The 27,860-nt window shown below is 41.9% G+C and overlaps 2 protein-coding genes across 4 annotated transcripts; both read left to right on the top strand.

Moving 5' to 3' along the window:
• Positions 1-4,141: 4,141 nt before the first annotated feature.
• LOC136520945 (probable glucomannan 4-beta-mannosyltransferase 3) lies at positions 4,142-9,668 on the top strand. Its single transcript, XM_066514637.1, has 9 exons — positions 4,142-4,733; positions 4,825-4,923; positions 6,538-6,790; positions 7,489-7,599; positions 7,671-7,807; positions 8,075-8,188; positions 8,398-8,597; positions 8,669-8,863; positions 8,967-9,668. Exons 1-9 carry the CDS (start codon positions 4,269-4,271, stop codon positions 9,127-9,129), a joined length of 1,737 nt encoding a protein of 578 aa, XP_066370734.1. The 5' UTR covers positions 4,142-4,268; the 3' UTR covers positions 9,130-9,668.
• Positions 9,669-11,615: 1,947 nt separating this feature from the next.
• LOC136521533 (myosin-11-like) lies at positions 11,616-27,217 on the top strand. 3 transcript variants are annotated; one of them, XM_066515280.1, is made up of 39 exons: positions 11,616-11,760; positions 12,016-12,144; positions 12,263-12,406; positions 12,517-12,662; positions 12,836-12,992; positions 13,087-13,145; positions 13,257-13,416; positions 13,569-13,718; positions 13,818-13,954; positions 14,046-14,192; positions 14,290-14,391; positions 14,472-14,529; positions 14,653-14,754; positions 20,238-20,275; positions 20,425-20,551; positions 20,641-20,811; positions 20,896-21,027; positions 21,147-21,256; positions 21,350-21,410; positions 21,799-21,976; positions 22,063-22,268; positions 22,369-22,488; positions 22,715-22,813; positions 22,997-23,215; positions 23,370-23,509; positions 23,702-23,813; positions 23,880-23,930; positions 24,019-24,099; positions 24,196-24,366; positions 24,441-24,596; positions 24,731-24,937; positions 25,036-25,179; positions 25,330-25,400; positions 25,498-25,597; positions 25,829-25,885; positions 26,008-26,064; positions 26,161-26,241; positions 26,320-26,402; positions 26,495-27,217. In XM_066515280.1, exons 1-39 carry the CDS (start codon positions 11,758-11,760, stop codon positions 26,616-26,618), a joined length of 4,590 nt encoding a protein of 1,529 aa, XP_066371377.1. In that variant the 5' UTR covers positions 11,616-11,757; the 3' UTR covers positions 26,619-27,217. The 3 variants fall into 3 exon arrangements, 2 of the variants coding, with proteins under 2 accessions (XP_066371377.1, XP_066371376.1); XM_066515279.1 differs by lacking the exon at positions 11,616-11,760 and having other exon boundaries at positions 12,010-12,144; XR_010775571.1 differs by lacking the exons at positions 11,616-11,760; positions 26,008-26,064; positions 26,161-26,241; positions 26,320-26,402; positions 26,495-27,217 and having other exon boundaries at positions 12,010-12,144; positions 25,036-25,183; positions 25,829-25,864.
• Positions 27,218-27,860: the final 643 nt, after the last annotated feature.

Raw genomic sequence — 27,860 nt, 5'->3', positions numbered from 1 at the left:
AGCACCTTAACTAAAAATATGAATTTTGGCCTCTAAATGCCAAAATGGGAATTCAAATCCTCATTCACATATTTAGGGGGAGGCTCTACACCCATGGCTCAAAAATCTCAGTATTAATTTCATGTCTTTTGTAAGCTCTAATTGGGTTGTCATCAATCACCAAAAAGGGGGAGATTGAAAGTGCAATCAAGCCCTAATTATGGGTTTTTGTGATAATAACCACGTAATTAGAGAACTAATGAGATTTATCGAGATGACAAGCAGGGAATTCATGTTCGAGGATGCTACACGAAATGGAGGAGCCCCCAATTACAAATGTAGATGGCTTCAAAGTCAAAGGAGGTTTAAATTATTTTATATTTTGAATTTGAGTATAGGAAGAGCCGTATTATAAAGGGAGACACAATGCTTAAGCTAATATGTGCTACCAAGTGCTCAAACATACACATGTATCCTCAGATTCACAGCCAAGACAGTCTACAATTCACTCTTACCCTTGATGTCTTGCGTGGTGTGGCACTGCCGCAGTGTGGCACTGCCGCACTTAAGCCATGGCACAACCGTTGGGGCTGAGGGGGTATTTATACCCATCCTCTTCCTCCCCCAACGTCTCTCTTCTGGCTCCTGCTCTTTCCAGCTCATCCAAGACAAAAAAAGGAGCTCTCTCTCTCCCTCCATTATTGACCTCAAGCCCCCAAGGAAATCCATTGATTTTCCCATCAATCCTTGAGGGAAAAGGGTCCAAAACTCGATTAGAGAGCAGCTCCATTGATTTCTCAACTCTAAAGAGCACTTGGTTCATGTTTTGGCCGGCAGTTGTGTTTGTTACTCTTGGAGCTTGGCTCCTAGCTGGCTAGAGCATCATCCGTGGAGCTTGCCAACTTGTGTGGCAGCCTCGGGAGGTTTATAACCATCTCTTGAAGCTAGTAAACTCACCCCTCATCTCAAGAGTTAAGTCTCTTAACTTGAGAATGAGGAAGGATTGGAAAGCCCTAAGCCTTAGTGGCTAACCTCAACAACGTGGAGGTAGGCAAGCCTTGGTGGCGAGCCGAACCATGAGATAAATCATTGTATCACTTGTGTTTGATTTACATTACTTGCATGACATATTATGTTTGAGGTGATTTCTAGGGTTTCTAGTCGATCTACTTGTGTGTGGTGTTCCTACTACTTCTAGCTCTTTGATCTGTGTTTGTCATACCTGTAGTAAGCTAGGAAATTTCTCCGATCTAAGTTTTTGTTCACAGATTTTGAACTGTGACTTGAAGTTGTCTATAGGTGCGGCAGTGCCGTTGTTTTGGCCCGGCAGTGCCGCCCTCCAGAACGGCAGTGCTGCAGGGTGAATTTGATAAAAGTTTGAGTGTCTGTTTCAACAGGCCTATTCACCCCCTCTAGGCCAACCAGAGATCCTACATATATGTATTCATATACTAGTTGTAAACATACAGTAGGATGTCGTGCACATGTTTTTTTTCTTTTTCATCCTTTCACTCTCTTTTTTCACTTTTTCCCTTTTTTATCTAATTGAATCTTATAACCATAAATTTGCAAGAGTTACGATGAGAACTTATGGTGATAATTTATACACATGCCATTGGTTAGCTTATGAAATGATCTTTCCATCCATAGATAGAACATCTAAAACAGAGTCCATATGCATCCTGGGCGTCTATTTTTCCGCGGGCTGCTCTGGGAGGCCAAGACAGACTCGAACTCGAGTTGAACGGTGTCTACAACCTGACTTAAACATCCTTGCTAGTCTTCTCCGCCTCCATGCCTCTCTCTAAGTATTTCATGATCCTCTCCAATGTTCCTAAGCATGATAACATCATTAGGTAGCAATCTATTATCAAAACTATGAAAAGGATCTCTTAAGAACGAGCTTATCTCTTGATTTAATTGTCGCATTCGAGCTCTTGTCATTGCACTTTCATACCGGTTGGAGGAGCTGTGGGTGTATCCAAAGGAGTGATGTCCTCGTAAAAAACCCTACATGGATGTCCGTTTTTGAATCTGAACATGTAATATCCATACCATATCCGAATTTGAATACTCAAAATTGGATTTCTGACATGTAAATGGGATAGATATCAATATCCGACATATTCAACATGATCTGTATCCGATTCCAAGATCTGAGAAGAATATGGGATAGAATGCAGGATCATGATATCCATTTGTATTTGATACTGTTTCATCCCTACCCACGATGATCACAAATGTGTTTTTCTTGCATGTCCCAAAAGCTGAGGCGGTGACACTTCGGACTAGGGGGAGAGGGTGGGCAGTCGGCCAACTCCCTTTGCGTGGTGCTAGGTCCACTGCTCAGGGGCATGTGTATGGTTACTTCAGTGCATTTGCTCGATGACAATTACGTGGTAGGTCCATGGATCCTTGTGACATCCATTCCAAGCCATTGATGATCTTCAAACGACGTAGAACCAACAATGCACGATGATGGGAAGTGTGTTTCTTCATTATGGGCCAAAGTTGGACAGGATTGATGATTTGTCCAAGTAGACTGGCCCTAGGAGTGTCGGACAACCCCCTACCAAACAGCTCAAAAGAGATTATCCCATCCCATCTCAGTTGATCTCGTGAAAAAAAAACGTACTGAGAGCTTCACCAATACACCACGGTGGCATACTACCACATCTTCCACGTCCTCATCGAGCAAACATATCACAAGCAATGGTGGTCTCACAGGTTGTCACATCAGCTGCAGAAGTTGTTGTGCCTTCATCTGACAAAAGAAGCAGGCAACAATTAGAGAGCGCCTTAGGGCAAGGAAGCCACTCGGGTGCCACCTTGTTTTACCATATGATGACCAAAAAGGTAGCCTGATGGTGGTGAGACAGGGAGTAAGTAGAAGATGGATGCCTGAATTAAGAGAATAAATTGGAAGCCAATGAAACTACTTTTTTTTCCTCTTGAGGGGGTATTTGGTTTCACAAGGCTAAACTTTAGCATTGTCACATAGCATGTTTGGATACCAATTAGGATAATTAAACATATGCTAATTATAAAACTAATTGCACATATAGAGCTTAATTCACGAGACGAATCTATTAAGCCTAATTAATCCATAATTTAACAACGTGGTGCTACAGCAGACATTTGCTAATGATGAAAGCTTAATATATTCATCTCTCGAATTAGTCCAGGACTTCAACAATTAGTTTTATAATTAGCTTATCTTTAGTCCTTCTAATCAGCCTCGCCTCCGAACATTATCCAGATGCAAACAGCCCTAGGCTAATGTTTACCGCTGTCTCCGGGCAGGCCGCGGTTCTTTTGCCTGCATCGTTTTGAAAGACAGGCACCATTTCCGCGAAAAGCAGTGCTCACGTACCGCGAGTCCCATCAGCATGTACGTCATCGCCTCGTGCAGGTGCATGGGGACGGACCGGACCCGTCCGCTTGAACTGTGCATCCTGCATCCGTGCGCGACCCACAGGGGGAGGTGTGGGGTGGTTGATTTACAAGATTCGCGCCGCCTATCCTGTTGCTGAGGCACGAGAAACACGACGAGGGAGGGAGCATCCAAAACTGGGGCAGAAAAAGCTCTGGGCGTCCACCCAAACTATTCAAGTATTCGTGGCCGGCCGGTCGCGGTGTGGGCGCGCGGCCACGACGGCGACATTTCGTCCGGCGGCACCCAAGCCAACCACCACCAACAAACGAATCCCTCCGCGTCGTTCGCTGGCATCTCCTCCTCCCTTGGCATTGGGTTGCTGTTGTTGATGCCTGATGGGCCAATGAGTACAAAGCCTCCCGTGCGTTGTGGTCTTGTGGTCTCGTGGAACTCTGGAAGTGACAATTGGGGCCGCAAACAGGCGCTGGGCCCACGGACGGTACCGATACGTGATGCCGAGTACTCCGTAGGCCATTGGAACGTGATGCTCGCAGCGCAAGAGACAAGCTCGCTGTGTACGCAGGAGTAACGTACAGAGCCACTACCAGTAGCCCTTAACACTGAGTTGTGGGGTCAGGTGTGCGTTTGCCCACATGTCAGGAGCCAAAGCTGAGGTGAAGCCAGCGAATCAGAGTGGTCGGTCATCTCGTGACTCGGTGGTACAACGGTACTCCACCTCCACTCGCCTCATCAGTCATCACATCACTGTGTCATGAACCAGGGCAAAAGCGGGCCTCCCGCACCGACGCGACCCGCGAAAAGCAACGTCCCCAAAAGCTGCAACCCCCGCAGGCCGCAGCCACAGGGGAGAGGGCAGAGGGCAGGCGGACGCGCGTGCGGGAGGGCGTGAACAATGGCCGGTGCCTCGGCGATGGCCTCCTTAGCCGCGGTGGCGGGGGCGTGGCTCGACCTCGACCTCCACGGGTCGACGGCCCTGCTCCCGCGCCGGCTGTGGCCGTCGTCGTCGGGCGGCGGCCGCGGCGGTGCCGAGCTGTTCCCGTTCCCGCTGCTTGGCTGGCCGGCGTCGGGGTCGGGCGGTGAGGCGCTGCGGGCCGCGTGGGACGCGGCGCGAGCGGCGGCCGTGGCGCCGGCGCTGGCCGCCGCGTCGTGGGTCTGCCTGGCCCTGTCGGCCATGCTCCTCGCGGACGCCGTGTTCCTGGCCGCCGCCAGCCTTCTGGCGCGGCGGAGGCCGTACCGGGCGCCGGGCCCCATTTTTGCCGGACCCACTGCCGAGGAGGAGGACGGGGACGAGGAGGCTGGCCGCAGCGTCGGCTACCCCATGGTGCTCGTCCAAATCCCCATGTACAACGAGCGGGAGGTCTGCGAACGGTGGTTTTATACGATTATATATTATTTATTATATACGTGTAAAATACGTACCATTCCTTTTCCTTTTTTTGGGCGCGCAGGTGTACAAGCTTTCCATTGGAGCAGCATGCGGGATGTCGTGGCCGTCGGATAGGGTCATCGTACAGGTTCTCGACGATTCCACTGATCCCACGGTTAAGGTAAAGCTTTGAATCTTCTTGCAAATTTTGAATGCCATGAGTGAGATAATTTTAAGTTTAATCACTTTTTAAAAATACTAGCATTTATATACCAAATAAATATTATTATATTTTTTTTGCGAAACAAATATTATTATATTAATCATAAAATATACTCTATTTCGTAATAAATCTATTTAAAAACATTAATGTATATACTATTTCTATAAATTTAGTAAAACTTAAAAAATTTAACTCATTCAAATCTAACATTACACTCTTTTTATCGAGCTGAGTAAGTCTCAACGCATAGACTGAAGAATGACAATTTAGTAGACCTATAGTGACAGCATGATAACTCTTTGTGAGTAAGGTCCTCTTTGGCATAGCTCTTTGTAACTTCAGCTTTACCTGGCATTTCATTGTTTATGCACTGACCAGACACTATTAATGAAGCTAGTTTTCAATCTCTTCTAGAATAACTAGATGTCGATGAAGCCACTTTTTGGGCTTCACCAGCTTTGGCTTCTCATATCTGCTGTAGCATTAAGCCAAAGCTGCATAAGCTGTGTCAAAGAGGACCTAAATTCACTTCACTCTAGCTAGCTCATCGGCGGAGTTGTTGGTAATTTGTGAAAAAAAATTGATGTCCCCGTTGGTTAGCATAGTCAATACTCCACTTCAAACTGTAAGTCGTTTTAGTTTTCATTTTAGTCAGACTTATCTAGTTTTGTTAAATTTGTAGAAATATATTAACATCTATAATATCAAATAAATACATTATAAAAATATATTTCATATTGTATCCAATGGATCTTGTTTAATGTTGTAGTTGTTTGTGTATTTTATAAAGTTTGACTTAGGACAAACCTAAAATATATTACAATAGAGTGAATAGAATAGAAATATTGTAGGTAAGATGATAGGGCATGTTAACGAGCCAACCGCGTAATATCCGTATATGGTACAGGGTAACATATACATATTTTTTGAAATTATAAAGCCTATTATTTAGTTTCATTAGGATTTTTTTCACCAACAATTACTCTATTAATACATATTTGTTGTAGCTCAAAATTGACGTTGTTAGATTCATATTGAAAAAAAATGCTTGCTTATGATTATAACTTTGTATGACATAAGTAAAATATTAATGGTGCAATTACCGGTCAAAGCCTTATTCTAACAAAATGAAGTACACCTTGTAAAAAATGGACAGAGTACTACGTACTCCCTTCATTCCAGATTATAAGTTATTCTAGCTTTTTTAGATACATAGCTTTTGTTACACACCTAGATATATATTATGCCTAGATACATAGTAAAAACTATTTATCTAGAAAAGCCGGAACTACTTACGATTTTGGAACGGAGGGAGTACATTACAAGGCGGGGTGCATAACTGCATATAGCTACAACAGGTGCATACAGCTACATTAGTTACAAATGGACATGCAAACATTTCACTTCACAGATTTCTACACCTTTTCAGTGCAACATAGAGACATTCATGGTACTTGAATTAGTTACCTGTTGGAATAAAGCAAGTACTGCGTACATTAGGTTGAGCTAACGTCACTGAATTTTGCCGTTACCCTCCTCAAAGATACATCACATATTTAATGCTCTCAATAGGATCTGGTCGAGCTTGAATGCAAGTTTTGGGCTAACAAAGGCAAGAACGTAAAATATGAGGTGAGGAACAATCGGAAAGGTTACAAGGCAGGTGCGCTGAAACAAGGGATGCTCTACGAGTACGTTCAACAGTGTGATTTTGTCGCTGTGTTTGATGCTGATTTCCAACCAGAACCTGACTTCCTCATGAGGACCGTCCCATATCTTGTTCATAATCCACAAATTGGTCTTGTTCAAGCGCGATGGGAATTTGGTAAGCATGAAAACGCTCAACTCCCTGGTCATGAGTTCCTTTGATTAGGGCACGCTTGTGGCTGTCATGCTGCTACACTTATTTTAAGATCTGATCTGATATAAGAATGCAGTTTTCGAAGAATTTCTCGTAAGGTTGGCAAAATAAATTGTAGATTTGTAGTTTATTAAATCTTGCCTCCAACAGTCGTGTCCTTTGTAAACTGGTTTGAGACAAATAGCTAATCAGCTACCAAAATATTTGAAAACAGAACCACAAAATGAAATTATAATCTTTAGCAATGCAGTGGCTACTGAACATGCCTTTTTCTACCTTTTGGATATAACAGTTAGCCGAAAGAATCCTTTTTCAAGCTGTTAGATTTTGTTTACTTGAATTAGCAATAATTCTTATCGTGTAGTATATTGCACCAAAAGTCCAAAACAACTAATAATTGCCGCTTAGTATGTCCTTGGTCGACCATGCTGTTGTATTTATTTTGCCTAGTTTTAGCAGTCAGCATAAGTACATATATAATTGACAGGTAGCTTATCACCACTATTACACCTATGGTTACAGTTACAGCACTGGAAAAAAAACATGTTGATTAAAACAGAAGTTTTGTCTCTTTTATGTTCAGAGTAGCCTTATCTGCCTGATGCATCTCTTGTTACAATTGACAGGAACTTGCTGACTGGCATTTCGGGACGGTTTTGCAGTTAATCCCAATGAAGTCCTGATGACAAGGATACAAAAGATGACATTAGATTATCACTTCAAAGTAGAGCAGGAAGCAGGTTCATCCATCTTTGGCTTCTTTGGTTTTAACGGTATAACAGAAAATTCTCTGTTTCAGAATTCAATATTAGTCATTTTGTGGGACTAACCTATTTAAGTTCAGGAACTGCTGGTGTCTGGAGAATTTCTTCTATCAAGGAAGCCGGGGGCTGGGAGGATCGAACCACTGTGGAAGACATGGATTTAGCAGTCAGAGCAGGTCTGAAAGGATGGAAATTCATCTACATTGGGGATGTTAAGGTAACAAATAGTACTAGTATAATGTACTCATAGGATTCAGTTTTCTAGTTTAGTTACACTATTTTTTCTGCAATTCTACTTTAAAATTGGGGGGAGGGGATATAGTCAGGATATAGCATGATAAAATGGTGAATATGATTACTGTACATATATTGTACTGAAGAGATGTCAAAGCTATCTCAACATTTTTTTCCTTATGATATGTAGTCCTACAGCCAGTAATCATATTTATAATGTGATGTGAACTTATTATTGTTGGAATCATAGGTAAAAAGTGAACTGCCAAGCAATCTGAAGGCATATCGCCGTCAACAACATCGGTGGACATGTGGGGCAGCAAATTTATTCCGGAAGACGGGAGCGGAAATTATTCTGACTAAGGTAATTTTTCGCTACAATCTAGCCATAGTATGTGTTTAGAGATAAAGTGGTTTCTTCTCTAGTAAGAATCAGTATCAATTCCTCCAGAAAAAAAGAGGAAAAACATGAGTATCAATTGTAGAGCCTCTCATGATTTGACCATACCATTTCAGCGTTGTTGTTTGTTTCTTTTGCAATATCTATCTGATGTCCTCTAAATCTTGGAGCAGGAGGTGTCGCTTTGGAGGAAGCTCTATCTGATCTACAGCTTCTTTTTCATTAGGAAGGTTGTTGCCCATGTGGTACCTTTCATGCTCTACTGTGTAGTAATTCCTTTGTCTGTCCTAATTCCTGAGGTCACTGTTCCTGTATGGGGGGTGGTTTATATACCAACAACGATAACGCTCCTTTACGCCATCAGAAGTCCAAGGTTTGTATCTTCAAAAACTCTGGCATTAAATAGGCTGTCAAAAATGTTTCTAACAACTGTTTTGCTTTCAGTTCTATCCATTTCATACCATTCTGGATCCTTTTTGAGAATGTGATGTCTTTTCACCGAACAAAGGCGACATTCATCGGTTTGCTCGAGCTTGGGAGTGTAAACGAGTGGGTTGTCACAGAGAAGTTTGGTAATTCAAACGGCACCAAGTCCGAGCCACAAATACTTGAAAAGCCTCGCTGCAGGTTTTGGGACAGGTAGCCTGCTGGGCGTTTTATTTATTGTTCCTGATAAATTTCATCAACTAGTTTTAGTTCGAGCTGACTCTAATTTGTCCACCTGTTTCCATGCTCCTTGCAGATGCACCATATCAGAGATTTTAGTTGCCATCTTCCTCTTCTTCTGTGCCACATACAACTTGGTTTTAGGAGACGACTTCTATTTCGTTTACATATATTTACAGGCAATAACATTTCTTATTGTTGGCACCGGTTTCTGCGGAACATCCAGCTCCAACTCATAACGGTACATAACAGCTAGGACTGATCCAACAGAAAAATTGTTCAAGTTAGGCCATGAACTTTGATCACCACCTCATAGGCTGCTTCTACAGCTGAGAGGCTCTTGGTTTTAGGTTCTTCAACCATTGGGGATGCAGGCATTGCTTCTGGTGACCATTGGAGTTCTATTGTGAATTGGTGGCTAAAGAACATAAAGAGAGTCAGCAAAACAGGAGTTTTGATACTTTGTTCCTCTTGGTGCTATGGATGATTTGGAAGGAATGCAATCGTCGTGTGCATGACAACTCAGCAAACTCACCTGCCATCTTGGCGGTTAGGATCAACGAGGAGGCTTGCACCTGAATCAATGCGGGCTTCCATAGGTTACGGTCGTTTTTCACAGTTAGGGATGCATAGCGAGTTGTTTATTAGGAGCTCGCTTGGTCGTCATTTTCATGTAATCTTGGCGCCCTCTGTCTGAGCTCCTCGCTTGGACGTGCGGAGGGTCGCACTTGCTTTCTTCCTTATAATAAAGTAGTACACGCACAGGCGTGTTCATGAACTCGTGATAACTAATAACCTCATTGCAGATTGCACTGTCATGCATACCGTGAAGATAAACGGCCTGTTCGCTGGTTGGTTTCTGGGCTGGCTGGTGCTGGTTTGTTGTGAGAGGAAAACACTGTTGACTGGCTGGTTTGGGCTGGCTGAAACCAACAAGCGAACAGGGTGAAAGGATATCCTTTATTTTTCTCTTTATATTATCCTTTTCCTTTCAAGAGAAGGAAGGTAGGAATGTAGTACGTGATTCGGAAGAAAATTCAATGGACACCACGTCCAAACCGTCTTCTGTGAGACCCCGCCTTTGATGAGAGATACATGGCGTTTAAGAAAATTAGACGTCTGATCACTAGTACAACGAAGTTCAGCATGGGCGGTTCCAGAAGCATTTTCATGCAACTGCCAGTCGGCCAGTGTGAAAGACCAGTGAAAATCGCGAACATTACAGGCGTCTAGAGATGTGCCAATGTTAATACATTTACACACGGCTCCACAGCTTAATGAGAGACACTAGCGAGTGTATTAAGCTGTGTTCCTCCCCATCACGACGAAAAGCTCAGCTCAAAAAACTTCACAAATTTCACCAAAATGAGCAAGAAAGGTGTTTTGGAGTTTGGAACATGTGAGATAGAATATGTTGCGGTCAAGTTACAAGGGACCCAAAACACACCAAAATCCAGCCAAGTGATCAGCTAAAAAACACAGCAGCAAGAAAATCTCTCAAAAATTACCATGGAAGTCACCGTAAAAGAAAAAAATGGAGGAGGGAAAGGATGAACTCGAATTTCAGCAAAAACTTGGATGAATTAACCCTGAATTGATCTACACACCAGATTAGCCTCCTCCCAAACATCCTAGCTCCCACTGCAGATGAGAAACTAACCTAAGAGCTGAGGCAATCACTCCTCTCTAATCTAATCTTTCTAAAACCATGCATGAGGCTCTTGGAGAGTGCAATTTTAGTGAAGAGTTTCGTAGCCTTGTTTTCAAGAATGTAGAATGCAATGAAATATGGATCAACAACCACCCTGAATGCATAGTTTCATTCTTTTGTTCCATATAAGTAGTATTTAATTCCAGACTCATCTATGTTAAGTATGTCAAGGCCCATAGCCTTATATATTCTAGGCCTATATGGCCCATGAGGATTTCTATATATACGGTGGTCATACCTATGGGACTTGTTACACTCTTAGATATTACAGGTTAGTAACAATCTAGAGTTGAAAACCGAGCCAAGAGAGTTTCGTCTACATGAAACTTGCTTCTTCTCTCTTCTTAAAAAAATTGCCATGTTATAAAAAAGGCTTATTTAGTAATCTATTAAATGTATATAAAACTCTTCTGCTGAGACTAGACTTAGTGATCATGTTTAGACGATGTAAGATCATGTTTATGCTAAGATCCATTTCAACAATATTTACCAAAAATAAAACAAGTTAGCGAGTGAACCAAAAATTCGATAGCAGAGATAAGTTTCTGCTAAAAAAACTGCATATTCTCAAAATTTGATTGTGAATAGTTATGGGCAAATTATTTTCCTAAAGTATAATCGAGGACATTCAGAAATCACCAGAACCACTACTGAAGGTGAAGCTACACAACTCTAGGCATTAAACGTTGCAGCGAACAAAATCTGGGTAGATGCAAAAACAAGATGGAAATCAAATAGCTATATATAGCAGTGATGCATTTACATGCATGCTCCCGCTCCATAATCATGCTGGCCGCCTAGGCCGAGCACGCTGCCCGACTTGCATGCAATCAGCGCGCGAATAAGGTGTATGTGGTTTGTGTTTGTCCGAGGCGAGGTGCATGGCGCCCCGCAGAGATCGAGGCTGGGGCCGGCCATGGCCGCTCCACGTACTCCACCTCACCCTCAGCCCCTCCTCTCCCTCTACACACTTGCTTCACACCCCCATCTCTCTCTCCACTCCCCCGCTTTTGCGCCGCGACAGCTCCCTCCCCCGACACGACGACGACGACGGTGGGGGAAAGTCAGAGAGAGAGATATGAGCCCGTCCGCCCCCTGTCTCAAAGCGTCGTTGTTCGACTGATCATCCTCCGCCGAGTGCCGCGCCACCGGCGAAATGGTGAGTTCTTGCCTCTCTCTTTGCATAATGCAGTGCAGGCCCGCAGCAGCGATGGCGGATTGGCGGTGTTCACCGGTTCGAGTCGTGCTGGCTGGGGCTAACTGCTTGGTAGGATTGTAGTGTGCTGCGGTGCTGGTGTGAACCTGATGCGTGTTTGACTTTGCAACGGATTTGGGCGGGAATGCAAATGCTTTGTTAAATAGGTTTCATAAACTCTTCAAGACGATACCTGAGACTCCCAAATTTCTAATGCAGGGGACCAAAGTTAATATAATCGTGGGGTCTCATGTGTGGGCTGAAGATCCCAATACTTGCTGGGTCGATGGAGAGGTGGTTAAGATCAATGGCGAAGAGGCTGAGATCCAGGCAACCAATGGGAAAAAGGTAACATGCATACATTCGGATGTTGTCACCTCTACATTTTTAAATTTGGTCTTGTAAATTGCTTCTGGGCTTTAAATTTTATGTAATCCTGCTTACCTTCATGTTGCCACATTTTTAGATTGTTGCGAATTTGTCAAAACTATATCCCAAAGATATGGAAGCAGCTGCTGGTGGAGTTGATGACATGACAAAGCTCTCCTATCTCCATGAACCAGGAGTGCTGCAGAATTTGGCGATCAGATACGAGCTTAACGAAATCTATGTACGTTAGTTGTTTTTTTTTTACAGATTGCTGTGTGATCACTTCACTTTTGATGCTTTGAGAGACACCCTATGTTCTTTATTATGGCTGACATTTTATCATTTACTCAGACATACACTGGCAATATTCTCATTGCTGTAAATCCTTTCCAAAGGCTGCCCCATTTATATGATCCGCATATGATGCAACAGTATAAGGGTGCTCCATTTGGAGAGTTAAGTCCACATGTTTTTGCTGTGGCAGATGTTGCGTACAGGTAAGTATGATAGCTAGAGGACGTTGCAACCTTGTTAAGTGTTTTCTTTTCTTTGAAAAAAATTCTGTGTATTTCTATCTTCTTTAATGCACTACAAAAGGTTGATAGTTAGAATCAGCTCAGTATTTCCACATCCTACAAGCTGTTCTCACTGTTATTTTTTACTTGAACAGAGCTATGATTAATGAAAATAAGAGCAATGCCATTCTTGTGAGTGGTGAGAGTGGTGCTGGAAAAACAGAAACAACAAAAATGCTTATGAGATATCTTGCCTATTTGGGTGGCCGAGCTGCAACTGAAGGAAGAACAGTAGAGCAACAAGTTCTCGAGGTAAGACAGACAGTGTTCGGATTTGCAAGGTGGTTGTACTGTTATATTACTTATACCTCGGTTAAAAATGTATTGTTTATTCTTGTGCCTGCAGTCAAATCCAGTTCTTGAAGCTTTTGGCAATGCAAAAACTGTGAGAAATAACAATTCTAGGTAAAAGAAACTTAGTATCCTAAGTATAGCCAGCTGCCTTTTTCTTTCTCCAAAACATGGAGCTGCATATGTGTAGGTCTCATTTTTTTCCTTTCATAATGGTTGGTGCAGTCGGTTTGGTAAGTTTGTTGAGATTCAGTTTGATAAGCATGGGAGGATCTCTGGTGCTGCTATCAGAACTTACCTTCTAGAAAGATCACGTGTATGCCAAATATCCGACCCAGAGCGCAACTACCACTGCTTTTATCTCCTTTGTGCAGCACCACAGGAGGTATTGGTTTACATTGTCCTTATGTATTTGTTATGAGTTCTGCACTTGTGGAGTTGTGGCTGGCATTCTTTACACAAATTTTAAAGTTTGCCTACTTTTTAGAGGATATTTGGTTAGTAATACAACTAAATCCTGTGGCACCAAACTTTCAGGACGTCGAAAAGTACAAATTAGGAAATCCTAAGACTTTCCACTATCTCAATCAATCAAATTGCTATGAGTTGGTTGGGGTAAGTGATGCCCATGAATATTTAGCTACCAGAAGAGCAATGGATATTGTTGGTATTAGTACTCAGGAACAGGTAAAAACTCAATTATGTCCATCTGTTCATTGACATGATTGATGGCTACTTTAACTGAATGTTTTTTTCTCACTTGTCTACAATTTAATTTCTATCCAGGATGCTATTTTCAGGGTTGTTGCTGCTATCCTTCATATTGGCAATATCGAATTTTCCAAGGGGAAAGAAGTTGATTCCTCTGTCCTGAAAGATGAAAAATCTAAGTTTCATCTTGAAACAACTGCTGAGCTTCTTATGTAATAACTACCTGTCTTTTGTTTTGATTCATTGTTGATGAGATTATCATGTGCATCCTGTATCGAGTGTTGAGGGTTCTCTGTGTGTCAGGTGTAATCCTGGAGCCTTGGAAGATGCTCTTTGCAAGCGTGTCATGGTAACACCAGAGGAGGTTATAAAAAGGAGCCTTGATCCTTACAATGCAACCATTAGCAGGGATGGTCTAGCAAAGACGATATACTCTCGCTTGTTTGACTGGTAACACAATAAAGCCATTTTGTTCTTTATAGCATTCTGCAACATACAAGGAGAAACAAAAACTCACTCTCCATTGTGAACCACCACTATTTTTCAGGCTTGTTGACAAAATCAATAGTTCCATTGGGCAAGATGCTAGTTCTAAATGTCTTATTGGTGTGCTGGACATCTATGGTTTCGAGAGCTTCAAGGCCAACAGGTAACCTTCACTGCAATTTAATCTTGAATCTACAATCCACAATGTTCTTTTGAAAGACTGACACATCATTATTTCTACAGCTTCGAACAGTTCTGCATTAACTATACAAATGAGAAATTGCAGCAACATTTCAATCAGGTAACATTTAATTTAGTCACAAGGAATGTTTCATGTGCATGAGATTGAGGCCTGATGATAGCCATTTTATATCAACCAAAAAAGTACACATTTATGTCAGAGGTATTTCTTTGTTCTTTTCAGCACGTTTTCAAGATGGAACAAGAGGAGTACACTAAAGAACAAATTGATTGGAGTTATATTGAGTTTGTCGATAATCAAGATGTTCTTGACCTTATTGAGAAGGTACATGTAGATGTCAACATAAAAATTTAGTATAAAGCATTTTGAAGTTGAATATTCCAAAATCTGTAGTGTATAGCTTAATTTTTTTTCCATTTTGGTGTTACCTTGCATCAATCATGCATAGTGGTACATGTGCAGTGTGCTGATGTGAAATGCAATGAAGCACTTTCCAATTATGGATACGATAAATATATGGCGTCCAGGGTGCGCTGTTCGCTTTGACAGAAGCCTGTCAGCCGGTGACGGTGTTTCTTCCTCCACCTCCCTCCTCGTCTCGCGTTTCTCCGCCCTGGTCCGGCTCCCTATGAGCGCGGCCCCCCTCCCCTGCGAGCGCGCGCGTGCCTCCCCATGAGCGCGCCCCTCCTCTTCGTGATGCAGCAGCTGGATCCATGAGAAGATGGGGAGCCAGGGAGGAGCAGAGGAGGGTGTGGGGAGTGGAGGCAGCCGGTGGATCCGCCCCTCCTCCCCGTGACGCAGCAGCTGGAGGCCAGGAGGATACGGCGAAGAGCAGAGGAGGTCGTGGGGAGGAGCAGGGCTGTGGGTGGCATGCTTGTTGGCGATGAGGAAGGGGCCTTTTCCTGTGTGCCATCATGAAAAAATGTAATATTCCTACATGGCATCAAAAAGTTCACAAGGACCCTGGTGCCATGACGCTAAACTCTTTTGTCCAACACGCCATTCCATCCAGTTTGGCTCGTAACGGTGGGTAACGGCGTAGCCAAATGACTTAGATGCCTTTAGGCTTGAGAGGCTCTGTGAACTAGTTGGTTTGCTTCTGTGTCATTCCCAGGCCAGCCCTAGGCCGAGCGTTTTGACGTCAAAACCAGGGTTGTTGGCGCCAACTGAGCCCCTAGGCTTCTCCTCCTAATATGGGTCCTCAGCCTTATCTCTGTGTGTGAGTAGTCATGGATGAATGGATGTATGGATGGATGGATGAATGAATGAATCAATGTTGAATGATGAATATGAAGATTGTTTATTTGTCCAAAATGCAACAACATATGAGAATAATATAACAACAATTAGAGTACCGCAATAGTAAACAAACATTCATCACATAACAGCAGCTACCTTACTGTTTTTCATCACAAAAGTTTCATGGCACCAGCATTCATCACATAGCAGCTAAGTTATTGGTTTTCATCTACAGGCTACAGCTAAGTACTGTCATGCCATCACAGAGCAAAAGAACAGTCGTACCATCACATAGCAGGTGTTTTTCCAGAACCACATCATCAAAAGAACATTGAGCAGACACCTTTCACTGTAGCTAGAGCTTCTTCTTGCTTATGGTATTTGAAGCTGGGCTGGATGGGTTGGCTGCTGCAACTTGGAGCTTCTTTGGTGTAAGCTTCTTCTTGATCCTTATCTTCCTCCTTGGTGAAGCCTCGGGCAGCACAGTCTCCAGTGGCTCTGTCTCTATTATAATGGAGTCCTCATGGAAAGGGGCCAGGTGCACAGTTTGGATTGGAACTAGGTCATTGGAACCAGTTCCAGACGTTGTGGCAAAAAGGCACAGTGTGCTTTAGCATTAGCAGTCATAATAGAAGTGTTGTGATCAATTGAAGAGCTGGTAAACATACCTGTTAGACACACTGTTTGGACCTGAGCTTGAAGTAGTAGTGGTAGCTGCCCCCTTGCTCTTCTTGGCACTAGAAGAAGAAGAAGAAGATTTCCTCTTCCTTTTCTTGTGTGTAGCATTGACCACTACCTCATTGTGTGGGAACACCATCTGAGATGGAGTAGCAACCACAATGCTAGTCTCTGTGTTATAGCTTGCTACTTTTTTTAGCCTTTTCTTTGGAAGACCCCTGCATAGGAAAATTACATTAGTTAACTAAGTTATTGAAGTTGTACATGTATCTGCAAAGTAATTTAGTTACATAGTTTACCTTTCAGCCTCCATTGCAGCTATATCTTCTGGATTCCCATTCTTGCAAGTGTATCAGTGATGCCCTAACTCATGGCAGATGGGGCACTCATGTTTCTTTGTCCTCTTCTTGCTGCTGCCTCCCTCAAGTGATGATTTCATCTTATTCTTCCTTCTACCTCCTGTGGAACTAAGACAAGGAGGGTGCATGAAAAAGCCATGAGTAGCTTTGGGCCACATGCTTTTGTCAAGAATACAAGGGATGGAACCCTCATATGCAGCTCTGAATTTATTGACAGAGAAGTAATCATCCACATGGTCTTCCAGTTTTTTACTATGAATTGAAGTGATGTAGGTTATTGCATGCTTGCATGGGATTCCTGACCCCTGCCAAACTCTACAGGAACAGGTTCTGTCAGGTAGGCTGACCACAAACCTGAAGCCACTACATCCCTTAGCACACAATTCTACCACACCATCAGGGGAGGCTGTGATCACTTCAATGTCCAAGTTGTAACTGTCTTTCCTTAGCTTCTATAGGATGTGAGGCAGAATCTTTCATTCCAACTTCTTGGCTACCTTCTTCCTATGGTTTCATTTGATCAAAATCTTCTGTCTTATAGCGTCCAACAAGTCATCCAGGTGCTTTACCTTCTCAGGCTTGATCCAATTATTGAATGACTCAGCCAAATTATTAGTCACATAATCAACCTTTGACAATGTCCTGTACTGGCTCATGGTCCAAAGTTTCTTGTGAGTTTGTTGCAGATACTTCATTGCCTCAGGTTTGGCTACAACCATTGCTTGATAGTGCTTCTCAAACATGTAAGGGCTCCATGAATATGAAGAAGCCCACAAGTGATCATCAAATACCTTCCCACTGTACCTCTTCTTGAAATTCTGTACTAAGTGATATATACACTCTCTATGTTCAGCATTTGGAAAAACTTAACTAACCCCATTCATGACTGCATGGCCACAATCTATGCAGAATGTCAAGCCCTCTGGGATGCCTATTGTTTCCTTCAACCTCTCCATGAACCACACCCAATTCTCATTGGTTTCTGAGTCAATTACACCAATAGCTACTGGATGCATCCAGTTGTGCCCATCTACTGCACAAGCAATGCACAACTATCCCCCTAAACCTTTCTGTTAAAAATGTGCTATCTACTGCAAGATATGGTCTACAGCCTCTAAGAAATCCATCAACACATGGTTTCAGTGCAAAGAATAGCCTATTGAACCTGATCTAATTGTTGATTGTGTGATTATCAATGACAAGAAATGATCCAGGACTTGATTCTTCTAACTAGGCCTTAAGCCTATACAGGTTATCAAAACTTTTGCCCCAAGGCCCATAAATCTTATCCATGGCAAGATTTTTACCTTTATACACTCTCTTGTAGGGCACCATAATTTTGTGTGCATCCTTCAACCTCCTTTGCAGTTCTGTTGCACCTAGAGTTTCATCTTCCTTTAGCCAATCAATCACCTGACTGCACACCCAGAACTGTGTTACCCCTACACAGATTCCTTGCCTCCTAGTGCTCTGACACTCATGAGGGTAGGGGTTCCTTTTCACCTGCAAAACAGTCAAGTAATGCACTTATTACAAGCCACACAATGCAAGAAAAACAGGGAGCAGTCAATGAAAACAATGTACTAACACATAACCTTAATAGTGTGCCCATCCCTTAGAGTTGAGACATGAAGTCTTCACCTGCAGCCCTCACTCTGCAGTGAGCAGTTCACCCTATACCTCCCTGTATCACTCTTCTCAATATCATAGTTGAACTCATGTTTAACAGCATGAGTAGCTAAAGCAATCTTAAAAGCATCCATGTCTGAATACATTGTTCCTACTGACATAGGAGGGTCCTTCTTGTCATAATCAACATCAGGCATATGTTCAGACTCTCTATCTTTAACCATATCATCTATGTCTTCTACTTCATCATCAGAGGGTTCATCATCAGAGTCTGTCTCAGAAGATCCATCAGCACCAGAACTCTCACCTTCCCATTCTTTACTCCCACCTTGGCTCTGAGGATTGGGAGGAGGTGGGGGGTATTGGGGACCAAGGTCAATATACAACCCTTCCTCATCAACACCCACATGCCCATTCATTTGGTTTGGATTAGCCAGGTATTCAGGTTCAGCAGATTGAGTGTGTGTGGCATAGCTTGGTTCTGCTAAGCTTGGACAAGCAATTAAAGGGGTGAATGGGGGTTCAACAGAGTTCACAGTGCTACCAGAATCCTAATCAGGAATCACAGGGGGCTATGATATGCAACAGTCAACAAGCAGCATTTGGAAGCCTTATGTTTTACAAACATTTCAACCAAATCTTGGTCAGTGTAGACTTGGATGTTCACTTTACTATCCATGCAGAAATAAAACAATCTCACTATGTCACCGTAGTTATGAGGATACTTGTCGACAACTTCAGCAACCAGGTCTGTGAAGTTAGTGCGGTCAGCATCTACGACTTTGTTGAACGAAAACCACCGCGCACGAGAACTGGGAGCAACAATCCGGATTTCTAAGTTGTAGCTACTTTCTGCGTCCATCCTATAGATGAACAAGGAGCACGCAATCAACACTACAAACACGGGGCACAAACGCAAGGCACTAAATACCAATCAACACTACAAACACGGGGCACCACGAAACCAAGGGGGGAAGCAGTGAACTCACTCGTCCGGAAGCCAATCCGGTCGCTCGCCCACGCCCTTGTTCCCCGCCATGCCACACCTATCCTCTGGATCCACGGTCGAATCCACGCTCCACTACCCCATGCGCCGCCACAAGCACGGGGGATTCGTCGTCTTCTCTCCCAGCTGCCGCTATAGCCTCCGCCGCCGGATCTGCCGCTGCTAGGGTTTCTCCGCCGCTAGGGTTAGGGAACTGAGGGAGTCGAGCGAGAAGAGAGAGTGAGAGACTGAGGGAGATGCCAGTCAATATCGGTCAACACAGTCTCCACATATGCTCGTGACTGAAAGGGCAACATGGACATTTTTTCTGCCCGGTCCCACATGTAAGAGCTTCCAAATGGTCAAAACCAAACAGAATGGAGACGGAATGGCGTGTTGGACAAAAGAATTTAGCGTCATGGCACCAGGGTCTGTGTGAACTTTTTGGTGGCATGTAGGAATGGAGCATCTTTCATAATGGCGCACAAGGAAATGGGAAGACGGGTGGCGCCGTGGCGGCGTGAGCGGTGAGGGAGAGAAAGCCGGCTCCGTTAGCTCTGTTTGCTTCCGTTTATTTCTAGCTATTAAGATGGACGCTCCAGATAAGGAGGGCGCCAAATCCACTCTCGTCTTATTTAGACGTTTAACATCCTTTTTGCTGAAAACCGGCAGCAAAGCTGAATACAGTGGAATGGCCATCTGGTGCTCATAAACTTATTCATTAGAGAAGCCAAAGCAATGCAAATGACCCTTGTTTTGGCCAGGGAAAGATGTTTCACCCATTTTTATTGTGCTTCTTTTAGATCTCAGAAATCTTTATGAGTCAGTTTTCCAGTGGATTCTCATTTTTTTTATTTGCATGTATTAATGGGTTTAACGATAATACTGAATTTTATTTGATTGTCCTCCTTTTGCAGAAGCCTGGTGGTGTTATTGCACTTCTTGATGAAGCATGGTATGCCTAACGATCATCTTTCTTGTTTTTCCTGGCTTCTCCATCGTGTATATTCACCTGTGTGACATAACTGACTGTGAGTCTATGACCAATGACTAGATGAGAAGTTATGTTAACATGCTCTCTTTCCCTCTTTTTACTGCATCCAGTATGTTTCCCAAGTCAACACACGAGACGTTTGCCCAGAAGCTGTACCAGACCTTTCAAAAACACAAACGATTTGTGAAGCCAAAGTTATCTCGCACCGATTTTACAATTTGTCACTATGCTGGAGAGGTAGCTTTTTTTTTCATAGAATTCAGTTACATGAGGGTATTATTGTATATTCTTGTTTACGCTGATGCTTGTGGACTTATGGTATTCAGGTGTTGTATCAGTCTGATCAATTCCTTGACAAAAATAAAGACTATGTCGTGGCAGAGCACCAGGAACTGCTAAGTGCTTCTAAATGCTCGTTTATCTCTGGATTATTTCCACCTCCGCCAGAGGAAACGTCTAAATCTTCCAAGTTCTCTTCCATTGGAGCTCGCTTTAAGGTCAGCTCTACATTTTTTTTCTTTTCTCTCCATTTTGCTATTATGCATGGTGGATTTTTCATTTCTGTGCTTTCTTCGTGGCAGCAACAACTTCAAGCCCTTATGGATACATTAAACTCTACAGAGCCTCACTATATCAGATGCGTGAAGCCAAATAATGTTCTAAAACCAGCGATTTTTGAGAATGTCAATGTCATGCAACAGTTGCGATGTGGTGTAAGTGATCTTGAACAATGACTTATTGTTACAGTGTACTATAGTGCACATGGTAGCTAAGTTGAAATATATCTATATGGAAAAATCGCTTGACTAAATTTCATGCCATTTATCATCAGGGTGTACTTGAGGCTATCAGGATCAGTTGTGCCGGGTATCCGACACGTCGCACATTTTATGAGTTTTTGCATCGTTTTGGAATACTTGCACCTGAGGCCCTTGAAGGGAAGTAAGTTCGTTATTGAACTTGTGCTGATTAGTATTTTCACAATGGTGTTGCTAGTGCTTCTAACAGCGCCTTTTATTTTTAATATCTTAACAGTAGCGATGAAAAAGTTGCATGCAAGAGGATTTTGGAAAAAAAGGGCCTTTTAGGCTTTCAGGTAACATGAACTCAAATTCATTTTTCTTATCACATAGTTTTGTTAACCAAAGCTAATGCCTAACCTATGATGGAGAGCTATTAGTGATCTCTCAAAGGAATTTGTTCATGGTTTTTTTGTACTCCCTCTGGAGTTTATAGGGCAAGCTAATTAGTTAAAAATGAAGTGAAAAGCTCCTCCTAAATGTCATATATTTTAAAATGGAGAGGGGGGGGGGGGGGGGGGTACCTATTTACTAGTGCTTGCTTATTTTTACATTCAGGGCAACCAAACACTGCAAGCATAGCACCGAAATACAGACAAATACAAGACCTTGGTAACTGTTTTGCATTAGGGCTTCAATGTACTACTTATTTTCATCACACTAACTCGTATTTATATTTCTTAGATAGGTAAAACAAAAGTTTTTCTGAGAGCCGGCCAGATGGCTGAACTAGATGCTAGGAGGACTGAAGTACTCAGTGCTGCGGCAAAAACAATTCAGGGGAAAATGCGGACACATATCATGCGAAAGAAGTTCCTTTCTTTGAGGAAGGCATCTGTATGTGTTCAGGCCATATGGAGAGGTATGTTTTGCATATAATTAACTGTAGAACTAACCCTGTTTCATTTTACTAATAACCAATTGACAATATCATGCTTCACGTTTTAGGAAGATTGGCTTGTAAACTGTATGATAACATGCGAAGGGAAGCAGCTGCCATCAAAGTTCAGAAAAACCAACGTAGGCATCAGGCAAGAAGATCGTACAAGCTCCACTATGCTTCTGTTCTTGTAGTGCAAACTGCATTGCGAGCAATGGCAGCACGAAAGGAGTTCAGATTCAGGAAGCAATCTACGGGAGCAGTTACAATTCAGGTGGTTTTGAGTTACTAGTAAACAATTATGCAACTCAACTGAGCTAATGCTTCGACATTGGATATGTACCTTACCTGAATGCTCTGACTCTGCATGGCAGGCTCGTTATAGGTGCCATAGGGCTCATAAGTACCATAAGAAGTTGAAATGGGCAGCCATTGTTGCACAATGCAGATGGAGGGGAAGAATTGCAAGGAAAGAACTAAAGAAACTCAAAATGGTATGCATTGTATCCCAGTAAATGCACTACTGTACATATCATATTTCGTGTTATTAAAACTTCATGGAATGAAAGATATAACCACATGCCAGAGGAGAGTAAATGATGCCATGAGAAATGTTCTCTGTGGAGTAGTTCATAAAGTTGGCAACGATGTAGCAGCATCAGAGTGTGCAAAAGACTGCCATTTCTAATGCATTGCAATATGCTATCATCTTCTCTTCAGGAAGCAAGAGAAACAGGTGCACTCAAGGAAGCAAAGGATAAACTCGAAAAGAAAGTGGAAGAACTTACATGGCGCGTGCAGTTAGAGAAACGACTAAGGGTATCTTTTCTTTAACTTCTTTGTTTCTTCTCATATCTTCCATTCCGTAAGCACTTCTAAGAAGCAAAACATAATTGTATCAATATTTCAGCTCTGTAGTTTTAATATGTGCTAATATATTGACATAATGACACATGACTATTTTTTCAATTATTTGACGCAAGTGAATTCATGTGCACACAGACAGACTTGGAAGAAGCAAAAGCACAGGAGTTGTCAAAAATGCAGAGCTCTATGGAAGCATTACAAGCTAAACTGGATGAGGCAAGCACAAAGCTTGCCAAGGAGCGAGAAGCTGCCAAGACTATTGAAGAAGCGCCTCCTATAGTGAAGGAAACTCAGGTCATTGTCCAAGACACCGAAAAGATTGATTCCTTGACAACAGAAGTTCAAGAACTTAAGGTTTGCAGTCTGCAGCAACTATTGTCCGGAATTTCCTATTCATTTGCTCATCCTTTTACAACAACGTGACCCTATCGGATAAACTGAAGTGCTTCATATTTGGACAATTGAACACTTGCACTCAATTTGTGACGTCTGACTTCATTTGCTGTAGACTTCATTACAATCAGAAAAACAAAGAGCTGATGATTTAGAAAAGAAACGTTCTGAAGAGGAACAAGCAAATGAAGAAAAGCAAAAGAAACTGGATGAGACTGAAAACAAAATGCGTCAATTTCAGGACTACCTGAGAAGGTTTATGCTTTTTACATGCTGCTCATTTTCTTTTGTGCTTCCACCACTGATGTTTCTATGTTTTGTCCTATTTTGCACGAGCCATGTCCAAATTCTCCTTTCACCTTAATCTTTAGACTACTCCTTTCCAGCAAAATACATGCTAGAGTTCGTTAAACCTTATGTGTGTGTGATCTGCATGTTTTCATTCAGGTTAGAAGAGAAACTCGCTAATGTAGAATCTGAAAATAAAGTGCTTCGTCAGCAAGCTGTCTCAATGGCTCCAAGCAAAATTCTTTCTGGCCGCTCCAAGTCCAATTTACAAGTGAGTGTTGCTATTTCTTTTATCTTATCTTCAGTCAATGAATTACACCTCTTGTTTGGTCTACAGAGAAGCTCTGAAAATGTTCAAGTATCAAGCAATGATCCAAAAATAACTCCAGTAAGTGGTTTTCCATAGGTTATAGCAGCATACAATAAATTACTTGAAATATATCAAGTAAACCTTTGTTTCTCTATTGGTGCTTCAGGAATCCAATAATACGTCCTCACCTAAAAAGGAATATGATATTGATGATAAGCCACAGAAGTCACTTAACGAAAAGCAGCAGGTTTGGCCTGCCATCTATTCATGTGTCTTTAGGATCACTACATAGATCCTTAGATTCATGTTGCTCTGTCATCTGATATGTTCAGAACCTTTGCAGGAGAATCAAGATCTATTAATTAGGTGCATCGCACAACATTTAGGCTATGCTGGGAATAGGCCAGTTGCTGCTTGTATTATATACAAATGCCTTCTTCACTGGAGATCATTTGAAGTAGAACGGACAAGTGTTTTTGATCGCATCATTCAAACCGTTGGACATGCAATTGAGGTTATAATCATGACGCAATTTTCTTATTATCACCTACAACGCTAAAGTAACATCATTTTGCTTGTGTTATGTAGACACAAGACAACAATGAAGTCCTAGCATACTGGCTTTCAAATGCTTCGACGCTATTGCTGCTGCTTCAACGGACATTAAAGGCGAGTGGATCAACTGGTATGGCTCCACAGCGTCGACGGTCATCTTCTGCTACACTTTTTGGACGAATGACGCAGGTATATATATGTTCTTAATTTTTGCGCTCATTTTCTTTTGTTCTTCTTTAAATGAAGCTTCATATTTAATGAATATGCATTTTATTCCCTATCTAATTCTTTTTTTTTAATAATGATTCCCTATCTAATTCTAGAGCTTCAGAGGAGCGCCGCAAGGTGTAAATCTTTCTCTCATAAATGGAAGCATGGTTACTGGAGTTGAAACTCTGAGACAAGTCGAAGCCAAGTATCCCGCTTTACTGTTTAAACAGCAGCTTACAGCATACGTGGAGAAGATATATGGAATGATCCGGGATAATTTGAAGAAAGAGATATCTCCCTTGCTTGGCTTGTGCATTCAGGTATTCACGATTTCTTAGTCCACAGAATGATAACCATCATGTTGGCTTGTCTAACTGATGCCTTCATGTGATTCTCCTTTCGAATACCAACACTGTAGGCCCCGAGAACATCAAGGGCAAGCTTAATGAAAGGGTCTTCACGTTCAAACACTAATACTGCTGCCCAACAAGCTTTGATTGCTCACTGGCAAGGGATTGTGAAGAGCCTAGGAAATTTTGTGAACATACTGAAAGTGAACAATGTCGGTATAATGTTTCTTTTTTTCTTCATTTCTTAGGAGAATTTTTTTTAACAGCTAGAAAAGCATTATTCATATATTTTTTTGCATGATCATTAAACATGATTAAAGTTGTGTATCATTGTGCCCTGCTTGTGTATGACTCTGCTGCAGGTTCCTCCATTCTTGGTGCGAAAAGTATTCACTCAGATATTCTCATTTATCAATGTACAACTATTTAACAGGTAAAGTACATTTAAAACAGAGCTCTTAACTGTTGACTTTCCAAACTCCAGATGTGTCTTACTGAGCTTCACTTTAACATGGACTGTCTGTCTTCAGTTTACTACTGAGAAGGGAGTGCTGTTCATTCAGTAATGGCGAGTATGTAAAAGCAGGATTAGCTGAACTTGAACATTGGTGCTATAGGGCTACTGATGAGGTATCATTAGCTATTCGTGTTACATGCCAATTATAGATGATATAAACATATTCATGAATGAAGATTGCACAACAATTTGTTCTAAACCATATGCCAGTTTTTAACTTTTTATGCACATGCTTCTTCTGTGACTAACAACAAAAGAAAATAAACATAAAGGTACATGTTATTTGAACGCTTGCAACTCAGCATCAAAATTGAGTTCTCATCTAGTGCTTTTCCTACTTGCAGTATGCAGGTTCAGCCTGGGATGAGCTTAAACATATTAAACAAGCTATTGGTTTCCTGGTAATTTGTTTTTCCATTTCTCCTATCATGACAATACATGGAGTGATACATAAAGTGTAAGATTGCAGCTTGAAAATATAGCAAAATCAAATATACAGTTCTCTCTTTAATCTTTATTACAGGTAATTCATCAAAAGCCAAAGAAAACATTCGATGAAATAAGTCACGACCTTTGTCCGGTAAGGGACAAATTTTTTAGTCTAATTGTCCCTCACTCTGCTAGGAGAGATATATTCCCTTGGATCTTGTTAAGAACATCATGACTTCCTTTTTAGGTACTTAGTATACAACAACTATACAGGATTAGTACTATGTACTGGGATGACAAGTATGGAACGCATAGTGTCTCTCCAGAGGTAAACTTCATACTGTACTACATTTTTGCATTTCATTGCAACTGGATAATAATTGAGCATGTATGATTATCATATTAGGTAATATCAAACATGAGAGTATTAATGACAGAAGACTCCAACAATCCTGTAAGCAATTCATTCCTCCTGGATGATGACTCGAGGTTACTTTCTCTTCTCTCATATCAATCTTTTGTCCTATGCCACTTTTTTTTTTTGAAGTACTTCTACTTATGTAACTGCTTTTTTAATGCAGCATACCATTCTCTGTGGATGACATATCCAAATCGATGCAGCAGATTGACATATCTGACATTGAGCCACCTCCATTGATCCGGGAGAACTCTGGTTTTGTATTCTTGTTGCCGCCGCCTGAATAGATGTGTGGCATGATGGCCAATTTGGTCAATGATTGCAAGAACCCAGAATGGTTATTGGGCGACAATCTATGACTATGCAGAGCTAGATTTCTCTAGTTACTTATGCCCAATGGAATGAAGTGCATGGCTTCCTCGTTAGCACCTCTGTGGCTTTACAGATAGATGTTGATCATCTACACCATGGCAAATGTAACAAATCCGCTAGTTTTTTATGGCATGCCTGGACTCACCTAGTGTTGATCCACCTCTAGTCAAGTAGTCGCGCACCCCATAGTGCTTTTTTTTTTAGACGGCGCACCTTTTTGTTCCCATTCATCTTTGCCTTTGATTAATTTCCAAAGTCCAGAGCTTTGGTACTCTAGTTCAAGTCTAGTTTAGAAGGGCTTAGTGAAACCAGTAGAAATTCACCGTTTCGTTTCCTCAGGTTGTTTTTAGTTCTAGAGCATTTTGTGGTGAGTTTGGCAGAGCTGGGCAATAGGATGTTTACTTTCCTCCGTCGTCAACGGTTCGTTTCTTCGGTGACATCTTTGTATTATTACGATTCTTGTGTATACGCTACATTGAACCTCATGCCTACAGTGATATAGATGACTATTTTGAATGAATCATTATGTGAGTGTGTGTATTTTTCTCTCTGTTTTGAATGTATTCTCTGTTCTTTCTACACGCAAGAGGTCAACTAGTTTTATTTGTGATACTGTTTCACTTCTAGGACAGTTTTATATCATGAAAAAGTCCATTTTAGCTCTTTGGACTATCGTTGTAGTCTGATTTTCTGCCTCGAACTCTAAAACCGCCTCTTCAACTCTCAAAACTGTTTAAATTACCTCCTTGCCATGGTTAGAAGTGGTTTCTCAAGGTGGTTTCATCTTTTCTTTTTGTAGTTTTAAAAAGAATTCGATAAATACCTAATAAGGTTTAAACCACAAAGAATATCTCTAAGCTTAACAAAATATTTAGAGATCATGAAAGTGTCTCTAATAAAAGCTTAAAAAAACTAGGCAACCCAACCAAACAAGCAATGCAGAAATATCATCCTCTCTCAACAAGGTTAAACAGTACCACCCAGCCAAGTAACCAAGCATCCCTCTTCCTCCGCAAACTAAACAAAAAAAAAAAGAAAAAAAGTTAAATTTTCCACCTTAACTCCCCTGTCAATTCCCATGGCTTATTCCCATTCCCTCTCCCAGACACCCATCCTGCCTTCTCTTGAGGCTTTTACCTGTGCATCATTATAAAAGT

The sequence above is a fragment of the Miscanthus floridulus genome, chromosome 18 (assembly GCF_019320115.1).
Source record: "Miscanthus floridulus cultivar M001 chromosome 18, ASM1932011v1, whole genome shotgun sequence".
NCBI lineage: Eukaryota > Viridiplantae > Streptophyta > Magnoliopsida > Poales > Poaceae > Miscanthus > Miscanthus floridulus.
The sequence above is the reverse complement of the archived record's forward strand: the minus strand, read 5'-3'. Positions and strand labels throughout refer to the sequence as shown.